Source organism: Ambystoma mexicanum, chromosome 10 (assembly GCF_040938575.1).
Source record: "Ambystoma mexicanum isolate Mex_15411 chromosome 10, UKY_AmexF1_1, whole genome shotgun sequence".
NCBI classification, from domain to species: Eukaryota; Metazoa; Chordata; class Amphibia; order Caudata; family Ambystomatidae; genus Ambystoma; species Ambystoma mexicanum.
Window position 1 is genome coordinate 646,841,395 of NC_090932.1, and position 27,962 is coordinate 646,869,356.

Genomic DNA, 27,962 nt, shown 5'->3' on the forward strand with positions numbered 1-27,962 from the left:
TAATTCTGAAAAAAATCCCCATAGAGTCCTATGGACTCCAATAAATGGGGACTCACACCACCTACCACCACTTGTAATCAGGCAGTAATTCCACCAGACCAAGTGGTGGTAACGGTAAATCCGTTTGGTAGCATGTCAGCGGATTTACTACCGAAATACCACCAAACTTGTAATGAGGCCCAAATAACCAAGTACAGAGAAACCCAGAGAAGACCATAGAAGAAGGGTGAGAGAACCCCTTAAACACAGAACTCAGAATCAAGGAGATGAAATCCAGAGAAGAGCAGAGGAGAAGGGTGTGGGAACTGTTTAAATCCAAGACTGTCAGCATACGGGTTAATATACCTGTCAGGAGTCACAGGCCCTAAAATTACAGAGAGCTGGAGAACCTTTTATTTTGACTCTTGAACTTCCATGAGAAACCCTTTATTGGAGACAGATCTACAGCCATCTTTCTCGGGATCAATGGGCTGATTATATGTGAACCTAAATAAAAGTGGGGAATAGAGATTTAACACATAGTACCACGCGTTTTAGCAAGGAATAATGGAAGAGTAAATGAGCAATACAAGAAGACTTCAATGAAATAAACATGAGTTTGCAGTGAAAGGCTTGGCGGAGAGCAGGAAAGGTCTTAAGAAAAAGAAGTGTAAAAAGTACTTAGTCTCCCTAACTCTATGAGAAGCTAGAAAATAAGTGAACATATTTACATTCCAGCAGTGGGTAGGATTTGGTGCCGGAGAAATACCATTACATTAATATATGTTAAATGACACACTGGCGCCTTCATTTTAATGCTGGTCGAGGATCTGGCTGAGCTGACCTGGATTATATTCCTCTACAGCAGGGGTCAACTTGAATGGATTTTGGACATTTTACACGTGGATGGATAACGGAATGCAATGTTGTGAAACACTAAATGACTTTCTACTGTACAGGACACGTTTTCTTACACATTTCCAGAAATGAAAGATTTGCACATTTTCTATTTAGCAAGCAATGTTTTTAAAAATCATGTTCTATTGGGAAATGCATATTTGTCCTGTAGACTTTCTTGAGTTGGGAAAGACATCTTAAAACGCAATATGCACATTTCTTTCTATTTACGGTCACTGACTGCGTCGGCACTCCCCACTGCATACGCCAGGACACAAGCCTTGAATTGATCGCTATGTACAGCGCTGGTCAATGGGTCTCAGATTCTGCATCATATGTCTCCCCGATCTCAAACCCGACTTTCCTCAACCCTGACATGCAGTTCAGACGGGGACATTAGGGAGCGGGACACCTCTCCAGTCCGGCTCCTCCAAATGAGGGGGCAAAACAGGAAAGGTGTCCTCTGGCAGGACAATGACGATGCTGAGCTTCCTGCTCAGCATCCTCAGTGTCCTGGCAAACATGGCGGTCCTGAGGCAAGGCACCTCCTGCTGAGAAGCTCTCAAGAGAAATACCTCCTCCAAGCCACCCATCAGACCCTGCAGGCCCCATAAGTGCTGCTTATCACTTACTTTCTGCAAGCAGAGCATTCCCAGTGGCAGTGATGTTTAAGTGATGGCACATTAAAGAGACAATTGTTTTGGGCAAGACGTTAACAGTTCCGTGTTAAGAACTGCAAAGGGACATTTTTATTGTGAAGGCACACGCAAAGCACCAGTTATCTGCCTAATTATATGCCCTCCTCCAGGACAATTAAACATACCCCACAAACCAGTTTAAATGATCTGCCTTATTTTCACATGCTCATATTTATCACACCAAAAAGTGTTTCTTTTAGTTAGGTTGTAAAACATTTTTCTCACAGTATATATAACGCATGTCTTTGTCAAACATTGAAACACACATAGGTAATTATTCAGACATTACTTTTTTAAAATTGTTATATGGTTAATAAAATCAACCTTTAACATTCTACAAAATAGAGTCATATAATACATTCTTTATACAAAAAACCTCAACTCAACATTTCTTAAAAGAAAAAAGAAAACAATTACTTTGTACTTTACAAATAAAAAACAAAATTATTAAAACTCAAACAAACCCATTCAATAAAAGTTTCAAAATATGTCTTACAAAATAATGTTGCGCTCTTTTCACTATTTAGAAAAATTCAATGATGCCAAGAAACCTACAACAGAAATCATGAGGTTACCTAGCTACCTCCCAAGCATCTGTCCCACAAATATTCCAAGTTAATTCGGTTTAGGGAGTGAAAAAATGTTTAAAATATTGTAATCACATTGGTTGATGCACAGGGCATTTCAGCACCAAATGCTTTACTGTTTCTTTCCCTTACAGAATCTATAAATGGTCTCACCAATTACGATCTTCTTATGTCTAAGGGGAATTTCTGTAGTTGGATTTAGATTCCCTCGGAATCTCAGAAATTCACCTCTTACCAACCGACTGGGATAAATGGAAAGAAAGGGAGCTAAGAATTGCATTTTGTTAGTCTTGAAAATACATTTTCAAAATCAACAGGCCATTTTTTGCCTTCTGCTGAATAGCATTCAGCTATTTGTAGTCTTTCGTTCAAGGTAGAGGGGAGGGGATAATGCCACAATTGAAAAATGTTTGTCTAGCATATTTCTACAAGGATTTATATGTTTGTGCAAGTAATTTACTATGGATGTGCACTTTTCAAGTTATCTTTATAAATTATAAATTACTCACTGTAGTGACTGTAAGGGACCGGGGGGAGGGAGGGTGTCTGTACTTCCGCTCTCTATTTGGTAGAGGAGAGGCACAGATGACCCCTGCCAAGATTCTCAATAAGGTAGCAACGGACAAGCAATCAAGGCCTAGCTTCTCAGGAGGTGATTCAGGCGGGTTCTTAAGTACAGTGTAGTCCCCAAGCACCCGCAAAGGAATGTCCGCACACTGTATTGGTTAAAACACTGTCTTTATATAATTAATATTCAAGGTTATGTACAATATCGCGATAACTCACTTTGTACTCGGTTATCTATAATGGTAAATATATACAGTTCTATGTGGTACCACAGTTACTATAAGATCTCTTTAAAGTGCATCAACTGTACGGTTAAATGGCACACAAATCAGTTTGTAACGGAAACCAACAATAGATGTAAGAGGAAAGTAGTCGATAAGAACAATTGGCAGAAATACTGGTCACTAGCATTAAACACAGTTCTGTGTGGAGATCCCCCCCACCTAGGCAACCTGTAGGATAAAGATACAAGCCCAGTCCATATATCGTTCACAAGAGTCTTCCCAATAGTTCTGCGACCCCAAAGTACCTTGCGTTGTAGCGTTCCTCGTTGGGGAATGAACGGCCCTTCTTGAGTGCCCTTCCTTTAAGGCGGGAGTCACGGGTAATTGAATGTCTGCCGGAGAACAGGGTGAACTACGATGGTGAAGTGGCAGCTTTGTTCCTAGCGGTGCTCGTTGACGGGGAAGCGTAAACGTCCTGCAAGGAAGAGGCATGCGGGGCACTCCACACTGCATTCATACCAGTTTCGGGCAGGGCGGTCTCAGCCATTGTGTCAAACACCAGATACTAGACATCCACAACTCAGAATGCATATTCATCACCCACTCTATTCAGCCAGGTCCCACCCACAGGCGTGCCCACAACATACGTTCATTGAGAAGGCTACAGCCAGTCTTGTCGGCACTTCCCCACACTACCAGATATGGAACTTCCACCCGACAGCCCGTCAGGGGGAAGGGACAGAGTCAGGGCTTCCCGGGACTTCGGGAAGATCAAGGTAACAGGTGATGGAAGGCAAGAGGCCACGTGGGCCATTTTGTCTATATCAGGAATCTACCGATTCCAATGACAGGGCCCGGGCATCCCAAAATGGAGGATACTCGGGGCTCCAGTCAATTCAGCACGGAGCTGCCACCAGCCTGTACCCTGCTCTATGGGCCACACGCAGGTGCCCAAAAACATACACTAGTGGCACAGGGTTGTACCCCCACCCATGGGTGCCATAAGGGTATCCCATGGGACCGTTCACCAAAACCAAAGGAGAGAGCTGCGCCGCCAGGAGTCCCACATGAACTCCTGTGCAGAAAACACGACAGAACACATGATAAAAAGCAGTAAAGGACAAGGATACGGAGGCCCTGTCCCTCCGAGGCATTTCCGGCAACACAGTGACTAACGTACTCTTAGTCCATAGTCCCCTTTCCTCCATACTGCATGGGGGCGTCCCTTCCAAGGGACGGGAGACAGAACCTTTTTCACCAGAAAAAACCTTCTTCCCCTTTAAATTTAGAGGTTCGCAGGGGTGCGGCCCTGGGATCATGCGCTGCCCTGAATCCGCCCTCTGGCGCCACACCTCAGTCTCCATTGGCGCGTCGACAATAGATTTAACATTGCCTAATGACACCAGTATTATTAGGGGGGAGGATGGTGGGGTGTATGGAGGAAAGGGGACTATGGACTAAGAGTATGTTAGTCACTACGGTGAGTAACTTATAATTATTCTTACGTCCCGTCCCCTTTCCTCCATACTGCATGGGCGAATTACAACTGAATGTAGTAGTCACAGGGTGGAGATGAGACCCTCCTTAAGCAAATAGGTTCCTGAGAAGCACCTGTCCAAAAGCCGTATCACATCTAGAGCTGGCATCCAATCAGTAATGCTTGCAGAAAGCCGAGGGAGTGGCCCAAGTGGCCGCCCTGCTTGTGACTTGCCAAGGGACATGGCGCTGGAATGCGATTCCTGTTGCCTTGGCGCTGACTGCATGGGTGTGCATGTTGGCCGGAAGCGGCTTGTGCTGGCCCTCGTATGCTTCTTTGATGGCCGAGACCATCCAGCGGGATATGGAGGCCTGATAGCCTGGTCTTGCACCTCCCAAAGTGACAAACAGGGCGTCTAACTTGCAGAAGCCCTTGGTCCTGTCAAGGTAGAATTTCAGGGCACACCTGACATCCAGGCAGTGCAGAACTCTCTGTGCCTCTTCCTTAGGATTGGCAAAAAATGTAGGAAGGACTAGTTCCTCGTTCAAATGGAAAGCAGACCGCAGGACTACTTTGTCCCTGTGAAAGGTCGTATATGGCTCTGAGGTGACCAGCACCTGGATCTCGCTGACTCTTCGAGCCGAGGTGAGGCCTACCAGTAAGGCCGTCTTGATGGTGACCAGTCTGATGTCCGTGGACGCAACTGAATGGTTTATGCGCAAAGGCGCCCAAGAGTATGTTCAGGTCCCACATGGGATGTGTCCTCCTGATGAGCGGGTAGATCCTTGAGAGCCTCGTCAAATGTTTCTTGACAGTCGGATTGCAGGCGGAGAAGATCCCTTCCCCCCGATTTCCTGTAAGCCCCGATGGCTGCAAGGTAGGGCGGCAGGTGTCCACCTGGACGCCTGACTGGCCGAGGTGTGCCGAGAAGGAGAGCACGTCGTCCAAAATACATGCCAGGGGGTCGATTTCCTTGGAGTCTGCCCAGTGGCAGAACCTGGTCCATTTACTTTTATACTGGGCCCTGGAAGTTTTGCTCCTGGTCCCCTGTATGATCTCCAGATTGGCCCGGGAGATGCTGAGGTGCCTTGGCGTTACCCGCTCAGGACCCATGCTGTGAGGGCAAGTTTCTGTGGGGTGGGGTGGATGACCCTGCCCCCCTGGTGCACCAGAAGATGTGCTTGGCCCGTCGGAATGTGGATGGGTGGCATCTCCGAGAGGCTGAGCAGCTCCGAGCACCATGGCCTGGCCGGCCACCATGGAGCTATTAGAATGATGTTCAGCTGGCAAGATTCCTTGATCTTGCCAATCCCTCTGTGAATCAGCGGAGTGGGCGGGAAGGCGTACTCTGTCATTCCGTTCCACTGAATCCAAAATGCGTCGCCCAGGCAGCCGGGGCCCTGTCCCTGCCAGGAGGTGAACTGAGGACACTCTGTTGTGCCAGGTGGCAGAGATCCTCCTGTGGGAGACCCCATCTGCTGAAGATCTCCTAAATAACGAGGTCATTTAGCTGCCACTTGTAATTGTCCGCTTCCAACCTGCTGAGTCTGTCCGGCTCCAGGTTGGATTCCCCCAGAAGATGGACTGCCGTAAGGGAGATGTAGTTTTCCAACGCCCGTTCCCACTGTGCCAGTCTGCACAGTGGAGGCGATCTGGTCCCTCCCTGCTTGTTGACATAGTACATGCTGGTTGAGTTGTCTCTCTGGATGAGGACAACCTTGCCCTTGAGAAGTGGAAGGAAAGCTCTGAGCGCTAGCCAGATGGCGTCCAGCTCCAACTAATTTATGTGGTACTCCTGCTCCTGTCGAGACCAGGTGCCGTGGACCGAGAGATCGTCCAGCATGGCTCTCCAGCCCTCAAGTGAGGAGTCCGTGGTGATGGGGACCTGAGGGGTGGGTGGCCGGAAGGTCTTGCCCGTCCGTAGGTTGCAGTCCATGGACCACCATGTGAGGTCCAGGTGGAGAAATGGAGGAAAGTTGATGGTCTCGGATTGAGAGCCCAGCTCCTGGTTCGATGATGCCGCCAAGTGCAGCTGAATCCAAGAAGCAGTAGCCGCGTGTGGATTACATGGCCGAAGCCAAACCCAGGTGCGCTGGTGAATTCGTCCCGTTTCTGTCGATGCAGAAAAGGGGACTGGGTGTGGCGCCAGAGGGGGGAGTCAGGGCAGCGCATGCTCCCAGGGCCGCACCCGTGCGCGCCTCTAAATTTAATGGGGAAGAAGGTTTTTTTTCTGGTGAAAAAGGTTCTGTCTCCCATCCCTTGGAAGGGACGCCCCCATGCAGTATGGAGGAAAGGGGACGGGGCTTAAGAGTAAATAGAGTATTGTTGAAAGCCACACTTAGGGGTGAGAGGGCAAAGGACGAGAGGACACGTAAGTATTGACTATTTGCCCAGGATATGGCAGGAAAGGTTGCAATCCTGGAGACTGGAGCAGTTATTTTCCCTGATTGTGGCCATGTCCTGCTTTTTAGGGTACAAGGAAAGGATACATGTGTGCGGACAGTGTCACTTTTTTTTCAAAGGGCAGCTGCAACACCACTTGGTTGTTTTTGAGGCTGGCAAGATTGTTCAAGTGTTTGGCTACCAGGATCTCACCCAGATTGTCACGTTCACAGTGTCGACGCTTACCCACAAGACCACATAAAATTGTTATCAAAGCACATGTCTCATATTTGGATTTTATTTTCATGGGAAAATCGCATTATAGATTGCTGGTTTTGAAAGGTGAGCATCTTTTAAGCTAAGTAGCCAGTGTAGTTATTGGAAAATCTCATCTTTCTGGTTATTTTGCTGGTGTTGATTTATTTTTTTTGTTGAGTGGCCAATGCTCTTTTGTCTTGTGCACGTTCTTCCAAGGGTAACTTCAATTGAACTAAATTTGTATATATGCCTTTAAGATATGTTCAAATAGGAGGGGGCACTGTTGCGCGTAACTAAGATGGCCGCCTGATCGGAGCGCTCCGATCCCAAGAACATCCTATATACAAATAAATCATTTTTGGAGCCGCAGAGAGAAGGAAATACTACACCGTCCGTTTCCCGTACTCCTACTGCACATTGTGTGCAGATCCTGCTCGAAACCGCGGAGGCGTGGGGGAGTTCGCAGACCGCTTTGAACTAACGGCATCTCCAGTGGACCGCGGCCCGCCCCAGGGCTCCGGAAGAATCCTACGCCAGACCGAGGTGCCGTCATCAGCACAAGGCCGCGAGGGGGAGGAGCGCTGAACGCCGCGGTGCAGCCCCGCGACACGGGCCTGGGATCAGACCGTGTGGGCAGACATCAGGACCTAGTGTGGACACGTAGTGGTCTGTGGCTCCGGCCCGCCTCCCAGATAACGACTGGGTCGGCGCACCATCTTTTCACGCAGGGCCCCGGCCGACTCATGCACCGGGCTTTTCGCCGAGCGAACCCTCGCCCGACGTTGCAAGTGCAGGTGAGAGAGGTAGAGCCGTGCGGACCCAGAGACAACGGCTGTGTCATGGAGTAAAGTTTTATAAAATCCTTTCTACACTGGCTGCCAACCAGAGACAGTCCTAATCCTGTGCGGACGGCTGGCCTGACCCGAGTCATCGACCCTTGCTCTGCACGGGTGACCCATGGGCCGCAACGAGAAAAAAGGCACGGGCGTGAAAAAGACTGGCCCAATGGACTCCTATGCCAGCTCCCAACCCCAGGTGACGCCGGCTGCCATAAACATGAGGGATGACAATCCTGCTGTGATTGAAAATGGCGACAGAGAAGACCGCCTAATGACCATGGTGCAGAATGGCTTCCTTGCAGTGAACGTAAAGCTGGACGATATTGTTTCAACTATCAGGTCCCTTAAGGCTAGAGTGGACAAGGAGAGCACTCGCATTACAGAAGCTGAGAACAGAATCAGCACAAATGAAGATATCCTGACACAACACGGTCGAGACATAGCACAGCTGAAAAGGGAACTGCGTAAGACTCAAGCAAAATGCGATGACCTGGAATCTCGATCTAGAAGAAATAATATCCGTATTGTCGGCATTCCGGAAACCTTCTATAAGGGTCCGATGGAGCGACAAGTTGAGGCCCTTTTGGAAACTCTTCTGGACACGGAATCCTTCTCTAGCCATTTTCTTGTTGAGAGGGCTCATCGCACCCTGGCGCCGACACCCAAACCTGGGGCGCCACCACGCACGATTATTGCGCGCCTCCTTAACTATGGGGACAGGGACGCGATCCTGAAACTTTCAAGGGAAAAAGGCTCCCTGCAGTATGAAGGAAGCAGAGTCCACATTTATCTGGATTTTTCAACCAGCGTCCAAATGCAACGGAGATCCTACGAACAGGCCAAAAACGTCCTGAGATTGCGACATGTCCCTTACGCCCTCATCTTCCCGGCGAAACTACGGATTCAACATGGAGGCAGGTCACATTTCTTTGAGACCCCGGCGGAAGCCATAATGTACATTGAGGCGTCCATCCCCATCCCTCCCAGAGAACGTCCACGAGATCAGAACGGGCCACCACGACCGGGAGACGAAGTCCCGGATTCAGCCGATTGACATGGACTTACGGAAACATACTTAGCTGTGAAGACGTCTCTCCTGAGTGCAACGACTCCAATTGATATTGTTTGGTGAGGGTGGGATCGTGAGCCTCTGCTGATGGAGGCCCTGCGAATGCAACTAGCGACCCTCAGGAAAGTTCCACAGGTTATGGGGATTGGGTTACATCATCGGGTTGGGGTTGATGGTGCGGGCGGGGGTGGGGGTAGGGTACAAAGTTATGCCACGGTTGGCAGAAGTTTTAAAACGCAGAGACTGGTTGCATCGGGTTCAACTGTTAAGGCTGGTGGCGTAAGCAGTTCACTTCACACATTGATAGTAATTGAAATACCATGGTACTGGGTGACAGGGGGGTAACTGTTAAACTTCTTTCATGGAATATCCGGGGACTTAACAATCCGATCAAGGCCAGGAAAATCGCAGCATACATTACTAGACATAACCCCCAGGTAGTGTTACTGCAAGAAACTCACGCACTGGGGCAGGTCTGTTCCAATTTTCTCCCTAGATGGAGTGCATTGCGATACTATACCGAGTATTACTCTCAATCCAGAGGGGTTATGATCCTGATACATCCGAATCTGGGCTTCCGTGTAGAGCACGCGAAAACTGACACTCAAGGGAGATATGTGGTAATCTGGGGTGAGTTGGCGGGACAGAAGAGGGTCATAGTTAATACGTATGGCCCCAACATTGAAGACCCTGAATTCTATAATGCTATATATAATTTGGTGGTTGAAGCTGATGATGCGGCAGTGATCTGGGGAGGTGATTTTAATACGATACTCGACACGACCCTTGACAGGTCTACAACTTCCCATAGAACCTTGACCAAAACCGCATTAGCGATACGACAAATAATGCAACAGATGGCCATGGTAGATATCTGGCGAGAACTACATCCCCAAGAACAGCGCTTCACCTTTTATTCATCAGTGCATGATTCTGAATTTCGAATTGATTATTGGCTTAATCAGCTCCACGCTCACGAATATGGTCCAGCACTGTGATATGTACCCCCGTGCCCTCTCAGATCACTGCCCTGTGACAATTACTTTGTGTGTCGGCGAGGCTGCCCCGAGGGCCAGACGCTGGAAAATGCCCCCTGTTCTACTTAGAGACCCTAGCGTTTGTGAAGCACTGCGCACAGAAATAGAGGAATTTTTCCAACTAAACGAAGGGTCGGTAAACCGGAATGCTACACTGTGGGAAACATTTAAAGTATGGGTGCGGGGTGCAATTATGGCCAAAACTACGGGTCTATTGTAGGCAGTTAGGCAAGAGTTGGACGAAATTGAGGCCAAACTTAAGCTCCTGGAGTTCGAATACACCTGTACACATAGTAAAGAGGCCCTACTAGATATTCACACTACACTGGCAGAATTTAATAAACTTGCTGCGAGGGAGGTACAATACATGGCCGCCCCGGCCCGGGCTCGTAGATACGGGGAGAGTAACAAGGCAGGGAGATTCCTAGCCCAGATGCTTAAGGCCGAACACGGCCATCCCCCTATAGCGACAATCCAGACACCTAGTGGTGACATAGTCAGTGGGGACCAAGAAATTAATGATATGTTCGCCGCATTCTATAAATCACTATATTCCAATAAAGACACCAAAACTAATGTAAAAATAGTGGAATATCTAGACGTGATTGATCTCCCAACCCTGAGCCCGGAGACACACATGATACTAGACACCCCCATATCACTTGAGGAAATTACAGAGGCATTGAAAGCATTAACATCAGGTAAAGCCCCGGGCCCTGACGGCCTAGGTGCCGAATTATATAAAGAATTTCATGATATCCTAGCCCCTGTTTTACTGAAAGTATGGGAAGAGGCAATGGAGCGCTGCATACTTCCAGACACTATGCGAGAGGCAGTGATAATGGTCCTCCTTAAGCCCCGTAGACCCCCACAGGACATGGGGTCATATAGATCCCTCTCACTCATTAATACTGATGCGAAGATTTTCGCTAAGGTTCTAGCTACCAGGCTCCTGCCCTATTTGCCTATATTGGTACATCCCAACCAGGCTGGCTTTATACCAACAAGGTCCACTGCTCCTAATCTGCGCAGACTCTTTGGAGTGATGACTCAGATAGTCCCAGCGGCGGATGCGGTGGCGGTGTCCCTTGATGCTGAGAAAGCTTTTGACTCTTTCTCCTGGGTCTATCTGTTTCGGGTCCTGGAGAGATTTGGGTTGGGAGGATACTTCATTAGCTGTGTCAGGTTATTGTATACTTGCCCGGGAGCAAAGGTACTAACAAACCAAACCATGTCATCCCTGTTTCACCTGGGTAGGGGCACCAGACAGGGCTGCCCCTTCTCCCCAATCCTTTTTGCACGTACAATAGAACCCATGGCTGAATACGTCCGTCAAAACCATGCATGTAGAGGTCTTCCCATGACAGGGAGACCACAAATCATTTCCTTATATGTAGATGACACCCTACTATATATTAGGAACCCGGAGGTAAATCTAGCGGCAATTATGGCTGAGGTTAAGAGGTCATCTGAATACTCGGGGTACAGGGTTAATGTTTTTAAGTCAGAACTGTTTCCGCTTACACCTAAAACTAGAGATATGTCAGACACACAGGGATTCAAATGGTCACCAACACACATCCGCTACTTGGGGATCATGGTATCCAGGTACGGGAGTACACTCCTCTCAGAAAATCATGGCGAACTCCTACAATCCCTGACTATTAAACTACAGGTCTGGAACAGGCTCCCTCTATCCCTATATGGGCGAATAGCATTACTTAAGATGATAGTGCTACCCAAACTCCTATACCTTTTTTGCAACATACCGATTTGGCCGGGCAGAACATTCTTCACGAAACTCAATATGCTCGCCACTACATTTGTAAGGGGAGGGAAAATGTCCAGGTTGAAGTGGTCCAAAATGACAGAACCCTTTGCAAAAGGTGGGATTGCTGCGCCAGACTTTGAACTTTACTATCTAACATCACAGGCACACTTCGCGAGACACTGGTTTGATCCAGAGGACACGGCACCACACATCACCCTGGAAAGATTTGCGGCATCCCCCTGAGACTTGCGAGCTGTTATGTTTGACCCCAATCGGAAGGACACGTGCAGATATGATCCTGTAGGCCCCACCGCGCCTGCATGGGCCAGGATATATAAGAGATTGGCCATTACGACCCCGTATGATCCGGAGGTACCATTGTGGAACTTCCCGGGCATAAGCCCCACATTTGATAAGGCAGTCCAGGGTGCCTGGGACCCACAGAAGCAATTTAGAATGCGGGACATGTTCCCGGAAGGGAGATATTGTGTACTAGATGACTTTGTCAGGGCAGTGGGTGGTGATCACCTTAAGCGATTTCAGTTTCACAGGATGAAATCTGCATTCGCTGCCAAATGGCCTTCCTTCCCAGAAGAGCCACCCACACACGAATGTATTGCAGCCATGACGGAACCAGGGGGACACAGGAAAAGTCTGTCGGCACTATACAGCCTTGTTCAGATCCACTCCAATCCATGCAATAATATCAAGGAGACCTGGGAACGAGATCTGGGGGTGGAGCTGTGTGAAGCCACATGGTCGAGATACTGCCAGTTGACTAAATGTGTATCCATGAACTCAGGGATTAGTCTTATTCAGTTTAAAGTTCTGAACCAGTTGCACTATACCCCAGCCAAGTTAGCTAAATTGGTGCAGGGCCACACGGGGAAATGCCCTAAATGTGACCCTCCTGACGCAGACTCCTATCATATGTATTGGGCCTGCCCACCGATAACTAAATTCTGGGGGGAGGTGGCGGAGATTTTGGAAGACATCACGGCAATACCTGCTACACCCTCCCCGCGGAAATACCTTTTTGGGGATATTGGTAAAGCTGCAACCACCACTAGACGATTGTTCAATTTAGCATGTGTGATTGCGAAGCGAAATATATTGAAATGTTGGAAGTCCATAGATCCTCCTTCATAGGACTTCTTGAAAGACCTGTCGATGGTTACTGAACTTGAAGAACAATTTATTATTACATTGCCACACAGTTTTGTCTTGTTGTACCTTTCTCTGAACAAAAATAAAATATTAAAAAAAAAAAAGATATGTTCAATTACTGTGCATATTCATGAGTGCCAGCATTTGATTTTCGCTATGGGGCACACGTTCTCACACTCAGTGAAGTGGGAGAGCCATACTCATCCCCAGGTCAAAACAACACATTTTACAGCACATGTTGCAGCAGAAGGTAGGTAAGCAGAGGTCACCAAACTTGCCACAGAATTTGCCAATATTCAAGAATGTCAAGGGTTCAACTTTGCATGAAGGGGGAAAGGTTGATATAGAAATCAATAGACAGCAATATTTTCAAAGTCTGGCAAATGCCACGCAAAATAGACTCCTTACCAAAGCCTCCTCACATGTGAGACCTACCGCAGCGCTTGCAGCTTGCCTTCACACCTCATCAGATGATGGGATCCCAAACTGATGTTAAAGTGGCAATCTTAACATATTTTGAGTGCATCACTGCTATGGAAGTGATTTAAGTGGAACTGATCTACAGTGTGTAGATTGGAAAGAAGCAGCATGAAAGAAAGTGCACCATTTTAAAATTAATATTTTGAACATTTCCTTTAAGCGGAGTTCAACTGCCAGTTCCGCCCCCTTGGATCTCTGCCTCCTTGGAAATTCGCCCCTCCTCCAAACTCTGGCCCCACCCCGGCCCTGGTGGGATCACCCTTCAAATGTCTTCCATTTCCAAAACTGCCTATGGACACCACATGCCCTTTGCACTTACAAAAGTGCAGGCCAAACACGTAGAGATCCATGCATCTATGACAGCATCATAATGGGATGCAGGTGAAGAGGCATACAGATTTCCTGCGAGGAGCGGGGAATGATACAGGAAAGATATGCTATGGGCGTCATAGGCTATGCAGCTCACTGATCGGGCAGTCTCTCAATTGGTTCTTACCAGGCACTTCTTTTTAGTGGCATCGATGTGTGACATTTGTATAAATACATTTAAAAAATATCAATTTGGGAATCCCATTATAATGGATATACACAACTGTTAAATGAATATTTGAGTAACTTGATAAAAATAATTGATTAGTAACCTCAGTCTCCCAAAAACGATCATATTCACTATTTTCATAAGTACAAAGTGCCTTCCCTTGTCCCTCAAATGTTGAACAATAAGCTGGACAATCTATTTTACATTGTAATTTACATCAGAGGCTGCGGCACGCTTTGACTCAGCCTTGTGGGCAAGAGGAAAACATTTTGGGTAAAAGCATTCTTGAAGGATTTATGTTGTGTGTTCTCTTGAACCCTAGGTGTGTGCAGTAAGGGCCCATTCCACAGTCTGATGGAACAGAAGTGATTTTGGAACTTTCTGAGGTGGTATTGAGTTCAGGTGAGTGGAGTGTTGAGCAACAGCAGCAGTTTCAAGGATCTTTGCAAAGCAGTGGGGGCGGGTGGGGCGAGAACTTCCCAGAGTGACACGCAATCCTGCCAACCCAATGGACATTTTTAAAAAAGGGCAGTATGGCTTATTTTTCTCAAAAATAGCTATGTTTACACTTTTGCATAGGCAGATGTCCTATGTTTAATTTTCAACATTTGCATGGCAGAGTGCAAATGTAAAGAGGAAAAAGGGTGCTGTTCCGCTTGTATGTCACCCTTTAGCACTTTGCATCCAAAATGAGTAACACTGCGTGCCATGTATGCATGGCAGGTAGCGTGTACAATGGATTCCTATGGAGTTGCTTGCTTCTTGCTGATGTAAAATGCAAGCGGACTCCATAGGAATCTGCAACATTTGCGCCAGCATGATGCAAATGCATGGATTATTTGTATGGCGGAGAGGAATTTACAATCCACCCCTACTCTCTGCCATAAGAATGAATGAAAATGAGGCACACCATCAATTGAATGCATAAAAGTCCTACACAGGACCTTACACATTGTTAATGGTACGCCAGCAGAAAAATCAGCTAAATGTTTGTGCTTGAGAGTCAGAGTCTTCTCCACTTGACACGAATGCTTTGATGAGTCTGACTAGCAGAAGGCTGAGGGCAGTCTTTGACTGAATTCATAAGTTCAGCATGAGTGACGTTTGATTATGGTGAGGCAGGGTACAAATGGTTGATGATCTTAGTGATGGTCTTCGATGAAAGCATACTTTCCATTACGCTCCATTATAAACATAAGCCCCTCCTCAATAGACCCCTGCAGAGTGTAATCTCCATATTAGTCAGGGAATGAAGAATACAATTGTAAGAAAACACGTGAATACACATCAAAATAGATTTCTCTTTATTACTTGAAAGGACCACACAAATCATGTTGTCACTTTCCAAATATGGTTTACACTTTTGAATAGAAGCACATAGCGGGTATTATTTCCATAGAAATGTTCACTTAGAAACAGAATTGTTAATTAATTCCAAGCTCTTAATATGTGTCATTATTTTGATTAAGCATCAGTGCATGCAAGCTTTCCTGACATGGGATTTTCTGCTTCTTGGAGCTGAAGTAGAAATATGAATTAGAGAGGTTTGATTCTTTGGAATACTCATCAAGCTAGCTGGTTGGTCTGTTTTATCCATTAGGTAGTCATTTTTCTTAGAATAACATGTTTAAATGATCAAAAAAAGCATCTGGAAATGTCCCACTAGAAAATCATAATATGTTTGCCGAAAAAACCTGGCGTCGAAATACATCTTTTGTGTCACTGTTAGGGAGTTGCCTAGTATTTGTCTCTCACCGAGGATTATTTATTTATGTTTTTATTGCATTTATGTTATGCCCAGACCCGGAGGTATCACAGCGTTTGTAAATATAGAGGTAAGTGGGGAGGTCAGGAAGATCTGTGGTATTTAGTACAATGAATCATAGTTGTTAAACAACCAGGTTTTCACACGTTTTCTGAAAGTCAGGTAGGAACGTTTGTTTATGAGGCGGGGCGGGGGGCAGGGAATTCCAGATGTAGGGAGCTGTGACGCAGAATCTTGCGCCTCCAGCTCTTTTGCTGTTGTATTTGGAGGTGGAAAGAGTGATGCTAGCAGAGGACCGTAGCAGCAGCAAGTGGTGTTTCTGTGTGATTCTGTTGTTGCGGTAGAGTGGGGCTTCTTTGTAGAGGCATCTGTGTGCAATGGTGAGAGTCTTGAACTCGATGCAGGCTTCGATAGGGAGCCAGTGGACGTCACATCTGGTAGCACAGATGTGATCAGTGCGTCGCAATCCCAATGCGGTATGCATGGCTTTGTTTTGCAGGAGTTGTAATTTGACATGGTTTGAACGCTGCAGTAGTCAAGTTTACTGTTTATGATGGCTCATACCAATGTGAGGCAGTTGTCTGGAGAGAGGAATTGTCTGCTTAGTTAGATAAGCTTGGTTGTGTAGGCGGTAGCGTAGAGGATGCCAGTACGTTCATGTGTTTAGTCATGGAGAGCTCAGCGTCTAAGTGGATTCCTAGAGTTTTAACATGTTCCGAGACCGGTATGCTGGTGCCATCAATGAGGAAGGAGGAGAATGCAGGATCTAGGTATTTGAGTCAGGATAGGGACACCACGATTAGTAGCTCTATTTTGTCATCATTTAGGCACAGATTGTGGGTGGCCATCCAGTATTGGATGATGACGCAGATGTTGTTTACAGTAGTAGTGTCCTCAGTGTAGTTGCACGAGATGGGATGAGGATTTGGGTGTCATTGGCAAAGTTGGTATAGCTGAAGCTAAGTGAGTCTAGTAGGTCAAAAACGGGCTTGGTGTAAGTGTTGTACAATGTTGGGGAGAAACATGAGCCTTGGAATACACCAATGGGGACATCAATGGGATCCCCGAAGAGTCACCAATGAAGACCCTGGAGGAGTGTTCGCTGAGAAAGGATTTTAACCAGGCGTGGCTTCTGTGAGAATTGGAAGTTCAAATGGAGCGAAGGTATTGGTACAGCAGGTCATGATCCACTAGGTCAAAGGCTGCAGAAAGGTCTAGCAGGAGGAGGCTATACAAGTTTCCCCAAGTCACAGATAGTTTATAACTGGATTTTCAGGTCTGGAAGGGCTGTTTCGGTGCTAGGTTTTGGACTGAAGTATGATTGCCTAGTGCCTAGAAAGTGGTGATGTTCCAGGTGTAGTTGGACTTGTTCATAGGTCATGCGGTCCAGGATGTTTAGGAGGAAGGGTACATTGGTAATGGGGCAGTAGTTGGTGGGGAGGGTTGGGTCGAGCAAATGTTTTTTTTTAAGAATAGGTGTGATCTAAGCAGCTTTAAGGCTAGGTCGGACTGAACTCATCATAAAGGAGGTGCTGACAAAATCCACAATGAAAGGGGCCAGGGTGGTGGCACAGGTTTTCACAATATGGGCAGGGCACGTGTCACCTTTGCAGTTGGTGGGTTTAAGAGTCAGGATGGTTTCAAGTACGTCTGCATGGGAGACTTGGGTGAAGCAGAAGGGTTGGAGGGGGAGGTAGAAACGTAGTGGATACAGAGTAAGGAGCTTTGTCCTCCAATTGTGTCTTTTTCATGGTGATTTTGTCTCTTAAGGAGTCGATTTTGCACCAGACTTCATCAGTGTGCGAGTGGGGGCTTGTTGGGAGGGGGTTCTCTAGCTCTTTGAGAATGGAGAACAATTCTTTGGGGTTGGAGCTGTCACTGGAGATACAAGAGCTATAGGAGTTGGCTTTGGACGTGATGAGGGCTTGTTTGTATGTTTTAGCAGTGGTGGAAAGGTTTTTAGTGTTAACAGGGGAGGGGTGTTTCTGCCAGAGGTTTTCAAGAGATCTTCTGCACCTGTGAAAGGTGAAGAGCTTGTCCGTAAACCAGAAGTTGGACAGCTTGCGTGGTTTCGTAATTTGGGATTTGAGTGGGGCATGCAGATCCATAGTGGCACGAAGTCTGAGGTGGTAGAGGTCGGAGAGAGATGGGGGGGTCTTTGCTGACAGGGGTAGGAGGGGTAAGTAGAGATTGTAAAGTGACGATTCAGTACATTTGTGGGTGTTGCGGATTAGAATCAGTATAGTACCAGTTAAGGTTTGCTTTGGCCTTAGAGTTCATCTTTAAGGTACTAAGTAGTAGAGTCTGTTTCAAAATGTAGCTCTTGTTGAGGTATTATCATGTTCATAGCTTGTACTAGTTTTGGCTCATCTTGAGGTGTGTATGTAACAATTTGTGTTATGCTTTAGATCATTCTTCAATTTATTGTTATCATGACCTTGTCCTCTTCATAAGATGTCTCTGTATTAAGGAAGCGTACGGCCTTAGGCTCACCTAGTAGTTTCTACATGTCAGTGTCTGTATTCGCATTTGACTCCTCAGGATGTATCCCCCTATCAGGGCCTTGTCCAGCCTTCAGTTCTGCATGAAATTGATCTGAATAAGCCACTGGTGTCTCTCTATTAGAGGCATGTGTACTGCTTTCTAGGACTGTGTCAACGTTTTGCTCTTCCTGAGCTGTCCTGATATCATGATCTGTGACAGCTTTCGAGTTATCTTGGGGTGTCGCCATATTAGGGGTTTGTCCAGACACTTGCGCTTCATGATATTTCATCTGCGCATGTTCTGTGTAAGCTTCCATCTCTTTCTTATCTGCTTCTACACTAGGGACATGCACAGACCCTGAATCTTCCAGAGTCAGCTGTGCCGAAATCTCTGTTGCATCCGGTGGCTCACCTGGGGGAGTCTTGCTAGTAGCAGCTTGTGCAGCCAATTGCTCTTTTTCACAACTCTTGGTATCAAGAGCTGGTACAGCCAGTAACTCTTTCTGGTAAAGCTCTGCATTAGGCTGCTTCTTCTGAGTTGTCTCTATAATCTTGGCTTGTCCAAATTCTAACTCTCCCTGTTGTGGGTCAGTATAAATGTTTGGGACAACCTCCCGATCCTCCTGAGCTGCCTCACTTTTAGAGGATTGTCCATTGTTTTCATCTTTCTGATGTGCCTCTGTTTTAGGAGCTGTACAATCCACAGGCTCTCTTTGAGGTGGCTCCCTGCCAAAGGTTTCTTCAGCATGCAGCTCTTCCTGAAGTGTATTATGTTTAGGGTCTGTGGGATACTTTGTGACATCCTGGCGACTCTCTGTTTTAAGCACCTGCTCAACATTGGCCTCTTTGTGAGTTATCTGACTAGTAGAGACGTTGCCAGGTTTGGGGTCATACTGAGGGGTCTGAGTGTTAGGGGTTCGTTCAGAGTCTTCAGGGTTTGTATTAAGTTTTATCTGAGGTGTCCTAGTACAATGGTCTGTGCCAATGTTCAACCTATAACATAGTCTATGTTCTGAGTAATCATTGCGCTCTTCCCTAGCTGTTTCTATATTAGGGGTGTGTGCAGATCCGGAATCTGCTGTACACATTTTGGTATTATGGTCTAGTTCAATCTCTGGGACACCTTGAGGTGTCTCAACACTAGGGGCTTGTGAAGCCTTTTGCGCTATTTCATTACTCTCAGTATCAGGTGCTTCTAGATTGTGATAACGCTCTGCATTAAACCGATTCTCCTGAGATGTCTCTATAATTGGGGTTTGTCCAGATTCTATATCCGACTGATTTGTGTATGCACTCATGCCTGTGTTAGTCTCTGGGTCCTCCTGAGTGGCCTCATTTTCAGAGGGTTGTCCTGCATTCTGATGGACCTCTGTTTTCGGTGCTGTACTATTTGCCAGCTCATTTTGAGGCATTTCCATGTTATCTGTTTGTTCAGCAGTTGGCCCTTCTTGATGTGTCTTGGGTTCAACACCCTGGGGTCTCTCTGTATTACAATTCTGTTCTACATTGGTCCCCTGTTGAGTTCCCTGTCTAATAGTGGTGTGTCCAGCATTGGGGTTAGCCTGAGGACATTGTTCTTTAAGGGTTTGTCCAGAATCAATAGGGTACGTGTCAGGCTTTAGCATTTTCTGAGGTGTTGCCATATTAGAGTCTGTATATGTTTTTTGATCTTCCTGATTTGCTTCCTTATTAAGAACTTGCCCATCTTTGGACTCCTCCTGATTTATCTTGAGGTTATGGGCTGCACAATCATTAAGCTCTTTCAGATGGTTGTTCCTTTCAGAGGCTTCCTGATCATCTGTATGGAGAATAGTGTCAAGGCCTTGATTAGGCAGAGATTGCTGATCATGCTGGATTGATTCAGCCGTACAATCCTTTTGGGGTATGCTGTGAATTATTTTCTTCTGATCATCAGTCTGTCCCGGTGGGTCTTGGGCTAGAAAAGAAAATATGTACATGTATATATATTTCATGTTCTCAAAATGATTAAATAAACATAGGTCTGATAGTGGAAACATGCCATTTTGATTAGTTATGAAAAACTATCCCATTCACTAGCCATTTGATCTCTCGCAGACGCTTATTGCGATTACTAGATATAGTTGACAGCAAAACCTCTGATACCAGGCGAGTTATTATCTCTTCTTGTTATCACTGTGCATCCTCCATTTCACTGGAGCTGTACGTTCACACTATAGTATTTCATATATCACTCTTATTTGTAAAGTAACTTAGTGTACATAGGGAACCAGTAGGAATGTGGATTTTAAGCTAATTCTGGGCCCGAATTTGAATGTGGGTTTATAGTGCATACATTGTATTGATGTTACAGAAATATTTTAAAATAAAGTGATTGACGGCATAGGCAACACGTATACCTTTACAGCATACTTGTTTCGCCATGTCATACCCTAACATATGAAAAGGTTATGCCATTCACAGAAGCAATCTTGAGCTCAGTATAATGTAATTGTAACAACTAGGCACAGATGTGATCAAATTCTTATTTTGTTAGGAGTGGGAAATGGGCTGGAGGCAGTGAAATCCGGAGACAAGGTCTCTACAAGTTTCCCCGCACCAGAGCCATTTTGTCAGACTTACCCAGACGGAGCGTGGCACAGGGCAAGTTATCGGTCCTGTGTTTCAAATCTCTGTGAAGGGAAACCTGCAGCGTTTCCACCTGAATCACAGGCAAAGAGTCTGGGATCACATAGTGTATGTTCCTTTTATGATGTACAAAAGCAGGCATAATCTATAGGGATGTATTGTAATGACAGCAGCCATTGTTTTTTAGGGCATGTTCTGCCTGGGGCAGATGACGACATGGGAACCGGCTGGATTTCTGTGGCATTATCTGCCTAAGGCAAAAAATAATGAAAATCCAGTAGAGCAGAACACAGGCGTGTTGACATGCACCCTTGGTCCACTCTGCCACATTAACTGGCATATAGAAATGAGCTTTTCAAGGTTGTTTCCCTTCAACTCTTTTTATTAACATAGCATAACATAACGCCAACTTGAATCCAGATGGCTGAAACACCAATCAGAGGAAAATAGATCTGCCTGGAAAGAGGTGGATACATTATATAAATCCGAAATTGTGGTACCAAAAATAACTTTTCAATACCATAATATGCCAATCCGTTAACTGCACTAGAAAACTTTTCGAGATCCTAAAATCTTTAGAAAAACCAGAGGCACTTCAAACTACCTTTTCGTCCACAAGACGGGACTGTTTAACAGTCCAGGCCACTTTCGAGGCTAACAGTACCAATGCAAGAGATAAAATAAAAAGCACTTTGACCACCATCCATATGCCCAATGTCCAACAAACTGCAGATATTAGGGTACACAAACAAGCCGCCGTCTCACTATCGCCAATATCCATTTTAAATATGTAAAATATGCTATCTTCCTTGCGTCCCACTTCATGTGCCGAAAACATTCTCCCAGCAAAACCTATTCTGGAACATAAAGATTTATTTGCCCCTTTCTTGACCAGATTTGTAAATGCATCCTTTAGAGACTGCTTGGTCCCAGATTCAATCAAAGGAGTTACAGTCACTCAGCTCCCCAAGAAGCCCAGCCTACCTAAAGAACCAAGTAATCTCAGACCCATTACTAGTTGTAACTTATTTCTCAAGATTCTTGATACATTTGCTACTTCCCATTTACAAGCCTATGTAGAATCTAATGGTATTCTCCACAATAAACAATCAGGCTTTCGACCCTCATACAGTACAGAGACAGCTCTTTTAGATATTCATTCTCACACGTTTGAAATCATGGACGAGGGAAAAGTCGGGATGCTTGTCTTACTTGATTTTTCAGCAGCTTTTGATTTAGTTGATCACGACTGCCTTGCATTCCCTACGACACCTGGGTCATTGCTCCAAAGAGGTTGTCTGCTGGTTTTCGCTTTCTATCCAATCGGGAATTGAGAATTCAATGCGGTCCCATCTCCTCTCCATCAGCACTTATTCTGTGTGGGGTACCCCGGTGGGTGTGCCTATCGCTTGTTCTGTTCAATCTTTACATTAAACCACTTTGCTCACTTCTAGATGGTTGGGGTGTATTTTTCACAAACTATGCAGTTGACAGCCGGTTGGTTCTGGAAATAAGCAGCGATTACATACAAGACTCTGCCACCGTAGCCAAAGCCTATGACCAAATTCAGGTTTGCATGCCTAACAAATGGTCATGCCTGAATGGCAATAAAACAGAGCTCCTCACCTTTGGATCACGGCAGGCCTTGGCTAAACGAAGTACAGACTATAAAAGCTTCCAAATTGAGAACAGTACCATCCAAGTACAAAATAAGGTCAAAACCCTGGACATTCAGCTGGAAGCCTCACTGAATGCAGATGCGTATGTCAATCAGGTGATTCAGAAATGCAATCACCATCTTCACCTTCTTAAGAACATTTGTTCCTACATCAAGGAAAGTGTTAGTTACTTACCTGTAACTGTATTTCTCCAGCATTTGTATCTTTCATAGATTCACATGCTTGAATATTCCCCGTTGTCATACTGGGAATCCTCGGTGATAAAAATAATTATTAACATTTTTTAGTATACATCCATTATTCCATAGAGAATGCATGTAAATACCCCATTGTGGCCTATGAGCCATTCTATTGTGTAGTCCCTCCACCTCACTTTGGTCCTTTATGGCCCCAACCAATGAGGTGGCAGGGTTTAAGCTCCGCCCCAGTCAGCCATCTTCAGATTTTGAACCTTAAGAACTACAATATGATCGATGCTGAGCGTAGAAGCAGCCTCTCAGGGGAGGCAGGTGGGCGCATGTGAATCTATGAAAGATACCAATGGTGGAGAAATTGTTAGGCGATCCTCTGCACACCAGGCCACGACACATCAGAACACTGCTCACATTCCCCCAACATCTCCTCCCAAGCTTCGAGGCTCAAGTGATTCGGTGAACCCACAGAACCGAAAACTCCGTACCAGTGTACGGGCTCGATTGCAACCCTTTCTGCATTGGCAACTGCCTTGGAGAACGTATAGCAGAAAGGGCGGCCTTACGTCTTCACGCCGGTCACGTGATACACTATGGCGTTCCCCATGTGATCTTGGTGGACGTCACATGATCCAGAGAAGTCACATGACCCAGGGGCGATCAGTATAAAGGTCTGAGAGACAGAACGCTCATTGCTTCTCAGCTGGCTTCGGACACTGTTTGGCGTTACAACTTGCTCCTTGTTACCTTGATCACGGAACTCTATCTCGGACTCCCTCGGACACCCCTTGGTACTTTTGCTTGGAACTGTTTACCTGTTGCCGGATATTTGGACTGCACCTCGACTTGTCTTTGGATCATCCCTTGGTACCTTGCTGATCTTCTACGCCTTTTCCCTACTGGGGATTCAAGTCAAGCCCTGACTCCCACAGGTGGCTACTCTTCATCCACGCTAACTGGCGGTTCTACCATTCCAGGGACCGCCGCATCTAATGAGCCTCGAACCTCCCTACTAGGTTACCTGGGTCTCCCTTACACCAGATAGGTAAGACACTTTAGTTACTTTCGTTTACCTCATTGTATTGTGCTTGCCTGGTACTTAACCTCATTCCCTCTTGACAGCAGCATCGGTGTTCCAAGAGGCTCCGTGGATCTGAGAAGACATCTCTCACCTGTGGCCTCAAGGGTCGTACAGCGGGTTTCTATTAGTTCCCCTGTGCGTCACTTGGGGACGGAGGTCTCATCGGTCTACACGACACTCAAGTCAGAACAGACTGAGAAGCCGTAAAGTCGTGTTAGACGATGCAGGGATCCACGGATGAACCCATAGCTGCTTTGGTTCAGGCAATTACAGTATTAAGGGCAGATATGGCCGCTGCAAACACAGTGATCCATCAAAGGTTGGATTCCATACAAAGTGTTCAACATTCCCTTCCTGCAGACCCTGAGTTTGGAGATACCAGCTCCTCCACTACACCCCCTCCCTTTACTGCTCCTATAGTCCCAACTCCGATGATACACCCAACTCCTTCCCCCTTAGCTGCTCCTGAACGCTATCAAGGTGATCCCAAGAAGTTCAGAACCTTTATTAATCAGTGCAAGTTACATTTCTTATGCAGACCTTTGGCTTTTCCTACATCGACTGCTAAAGCTGCCTTCGCCCTTTCCCATTTGGCCAGAACAGCAGCCGCTTGGGCTAATCCCCTGTTAGAGAACAATAGCCCAGTTCTTTATGACTTTGATTTGTTGGTCCTAGAAATGTCCCGAGTATTCGATACCCGACACAAGGCACAGTCTAGGGATTTGGAGTTGTTGGAATTGACTCAGGGTAAAAGGACTCTGATAGATTACATCACCCGGTTCAATCAGCTAGTTGCGGAAACATCATGGCCAGAAAACAAGAGGGCGGTGGTCTTCTATAGGGGGTTGAGTAACACCATGAAAGATGCATTAGCAGTGATCCCTTCTATGCCTACTCAGTATCAGGAATTGGTTGATCTGGTCTTGCAGGTAGATGCACGACGATCGGAGCGTAGAGCTGAATTGGGGGCCTCTTCCTCTCCCACTCTTGTTAGCACTCCTGCTTCCAGTACTGAAGAACCTATGCAAGTGGGAGGGTTACGTAGTCCTATTACAACATCTGAGAGAGAACGTAGAAGGGTAGATAATGCATGCTTTTATTGTGGCACCACTGGACATTTCGTGAAAGAGTGTCCTCGACGGCCCAGGAAGAGTCAGGTTTTTCGGACGGCTCGACCTTAGAACCGGAGAACAGGTCGAGTGTTCAGTCATCTTCTCCGGGTACCTCCCTTGCCTTTACTCGTGTTCAACCCATTTCTGTAAAGGCTACCCTATGTCCCTCTACAGGCCTTCTTCATGCAGTCAATATCATTATTGATTCAGGTGCCACTGGTAATTACATAGATATTGATTTGGCCCATTCCCTCAACCTACCTTTAGTGGTAAAAACACGACCGGAACATGTCCAAGCCGTAGACGGCTCTGCACTGGTTTCTGGTCCTGTTAGACACCAAACTGCACCCCTCTTGTTAAACATACAAGAAGTACACACAGAAACCCTGAGTTTTGATTTGATCACCACACCCCAATTTGGTATCATACTAGGGATTCCATGGTTACGTGAACATAATCCATTGATCAATTGGCAGTCAGGCACTGTAATCTTTGAGTCTGAAATCTGTCAGAATTATTGTCTCCCGGTCCATCAAGCCCCTGACACACCTTCTCGGGCCTTGGGGGCCTTAGCCCAACTCACAATGACTGTCGACGATCCAGAGCTTGTGCATACACATACTGTTGGGGGGTTGGTATCTGGGATTCCGCCAGAATACAGAGCATTCGAATCAGTGTTCGATCGGGGCTCGTCTGAGGTACTTCCTCCACACAGACCATATGACTGCCCAATCGAATTGCTTTCCGATTCCAATATTCCTTCGGGCAGGATCTATTCTTTGTCCCCTTCGGAGGAACTGGCGTTGAAAGACTATGTACAGAACGCCCTACGATTAGGACACAACCGCCCCTCCACTTCACCCGCGGCAAGTCCTATCTTCTTTGTACCCAAGAAGGAGGGGGATTTACGTCCTTGTGTGGATTATCGGCGTCTTAACGCTATCACTAAAAAGGATAGGTATCCCATCCCGTTAATCACTCCACTTCTAGATCATTTAACACATGCTTCCATTTTCACTAAGCTTGACCTACGCGGCGCATACAACTTAGTACGCGTCCGCGAGGGAGACGAGTGGAAGACCGCTTTCTGTACTCGTTATGGTTTGTACGAATATCTAGTCATGCCCTTTGGCCTATGTAACGCCCCGGCCACATTCCAACGATTCATGAATGACATATTCAGGGATATTCTGGATGTTTACATGGTTGTGTACTTGGACGACATCTTAATCTTTTCTCGTGATCTTGATGAACATGTAAAGCATGTCCGAGAAGTATTAACCCGTTTGAGAGAACATTCCTTATTTGCCAAACCTGAGAAATGTCAGTTCCATAAAACTACTGTTGAGTTTTTGGGTTTTCACATCACCCCTGGGGCGTTATCCATGAACGAATCTAAGGTCAAAGCAGTATTAGATTGGCCAGTACCTCAAACACTCAAATCCTTGCAGGCTTTTTTAGGATTCGCCAACTTTTACAGACGTTTCATTTCTTCCTTTTCCACAATTGTAGCCCCGCTTACGGCCCTGACTAGTCCTCAGGTACCATATCAATGGCAGAGAGAACAGCAGGAGGCTTTTGAGGCTTTGAAAACCGCCTTTACTACCGCACCGGTACTCCAACATCCAAATCCTGATCTTCCGTTCATAGTAGAGGCGGATGCCTCTTCCTTTGCCCTCGGTGCGGTACTGTCACAAACATGTCCAAATACAGGCAAATTACATCCAGTTGCATATCATTCCCGTAAGTTCTCCAGTACTGAGTCTCATTATACCGTTACGGAGAAAGAACTCTTGGCTGTCATGGATGCTTTCCGTGTCTGGCGTCATCATCTTCTGGGGCTAAACATCCCATCACGGTATACTCAGATCATCGGAATCTACAGGATCTGGCTTCTTTGAAATGCATCAATAGCAGACAGGTCCGATGGCATCTTTTCTTTTCCGCTTTTGATTTCCATATCATGCACCGTCCTGGCACTTCACATGGGAAGGCGGATGCCTTGTCACGTTCCCCGGGGGGGGTCCAGTTGCCTACATTCCCCGACACTGTTCTCGGTAAGAGTCATGTGATTTGTCTCTGTACACCCTCATTGTCACTATTAGATTCGGTTCGGTCCTGGACTAGCAATCATTCTGACCAGTTACGAGAATGGGATCCAGTATATTCTGATGGTTTACCTTTCGTACATGAACGCCTGTTCCTTCCTATACCTGATACACGTAATCTAGCCCTTGAGTGGTCTCATGACGCTCCCTTTAATGCCCATCCCGGACAAGAGCGCACTTTAGATCTTCTCAAGCGTTGGTGTTGGTGGCCTTCTATGAAGCGCGATGTGGAGTGTTATGTCAGATCTTGTGCGGTATGTGCTCAGGCTAAACATCAAAGGGGTCGACCGGTTGGGTTGTTGCTTCCGCTGCCGGTACCTCCCAGGCCCTGGCATACATTGACAATGGATTTCGTTACCGATCTCCCCAAGTCGAAAGGCTTCGATACCATCTGGGTAGTGGTGGACACGTTCACAAAAATGGCCCGTTTTGTTCCTTGTAAAGGTATCCCTTCGGCCCCTGTCTTGGCGGACTTGTTTTTTGAACATGTGTTTATGCTATTCAGCCTCCCTTCGGTCATTGTTTCCGATCGAGGTTCACAGTTCACCTCTCGGTTTTGGAGATCCTTGACGAAACTATTGGGCATTGATACGAGGTATTCTTCGGCTTATCATCCGGAGACCGATGGTCAGACCGAAAGGACGAATCAATCGATGGAACAGTACCTTCGTTGCCTCATATTGCAACATCAGTCCTCTTGGTTGGCTGTTTTGCGGCTTGCGGAGTTCGCGTATAACAATGCGGCTCATTCAGCTACTGGTTATTCTCCTTTTTACGCCCTCTATGGTCAACATCCCAAGGTTTTGCCGGTCCCTGATGCCTCTGGTTCTTCGAATCCTGCGGCCACGACATGTCTTAGGGATCTTTCTGCTATTCATGCGAGTACAGTGGTTCATCTCACTGAAGCAAAGGCCTCTATGAAGGCCCGTGTGGATGGCAAACGTCGTGCTGCTCCCCCTCTGGTGG

The 27,962-nt window shown here is 46.4% G+C and overlaps 1 protein-coding gene across 6 annotated transcripts in view; it reads right to left on the reverse strand.

Moving 5' to 3' along the window:
• The window catches only part of LOC138491615 (ubiquitin carboxyl-terminal hydrolase 48-like), a 1,427,336-nt gene that overhangs the window by 24,148 nt on the left and 1,375,226 nt on the right, over window positions 1-27,962 (reverse strand). For 4 of the 6 annotated variants that reach the window (XM_069618239.1, XM_069618238.1, XM_069618237.1 and 1 more), the window contains one exon: window positions 15,252-20,154. The exons of the other annotated variants lie outside the window; for them this stretch is intronic. In XM_069618239.1, coding sequence (XP_069474340.1) covers window positions 18,239-20,154 — 1,916 coding nt within the window. In that variant the 3' untranslated portion in view covers window positions 15,252-18,238. Of the gene's footprint in view, window positions 1-15,251; window positions 20,155-27,962 lie in introns of those variants that run through there. 6 annotated transcript variants of the gene reach the window in all.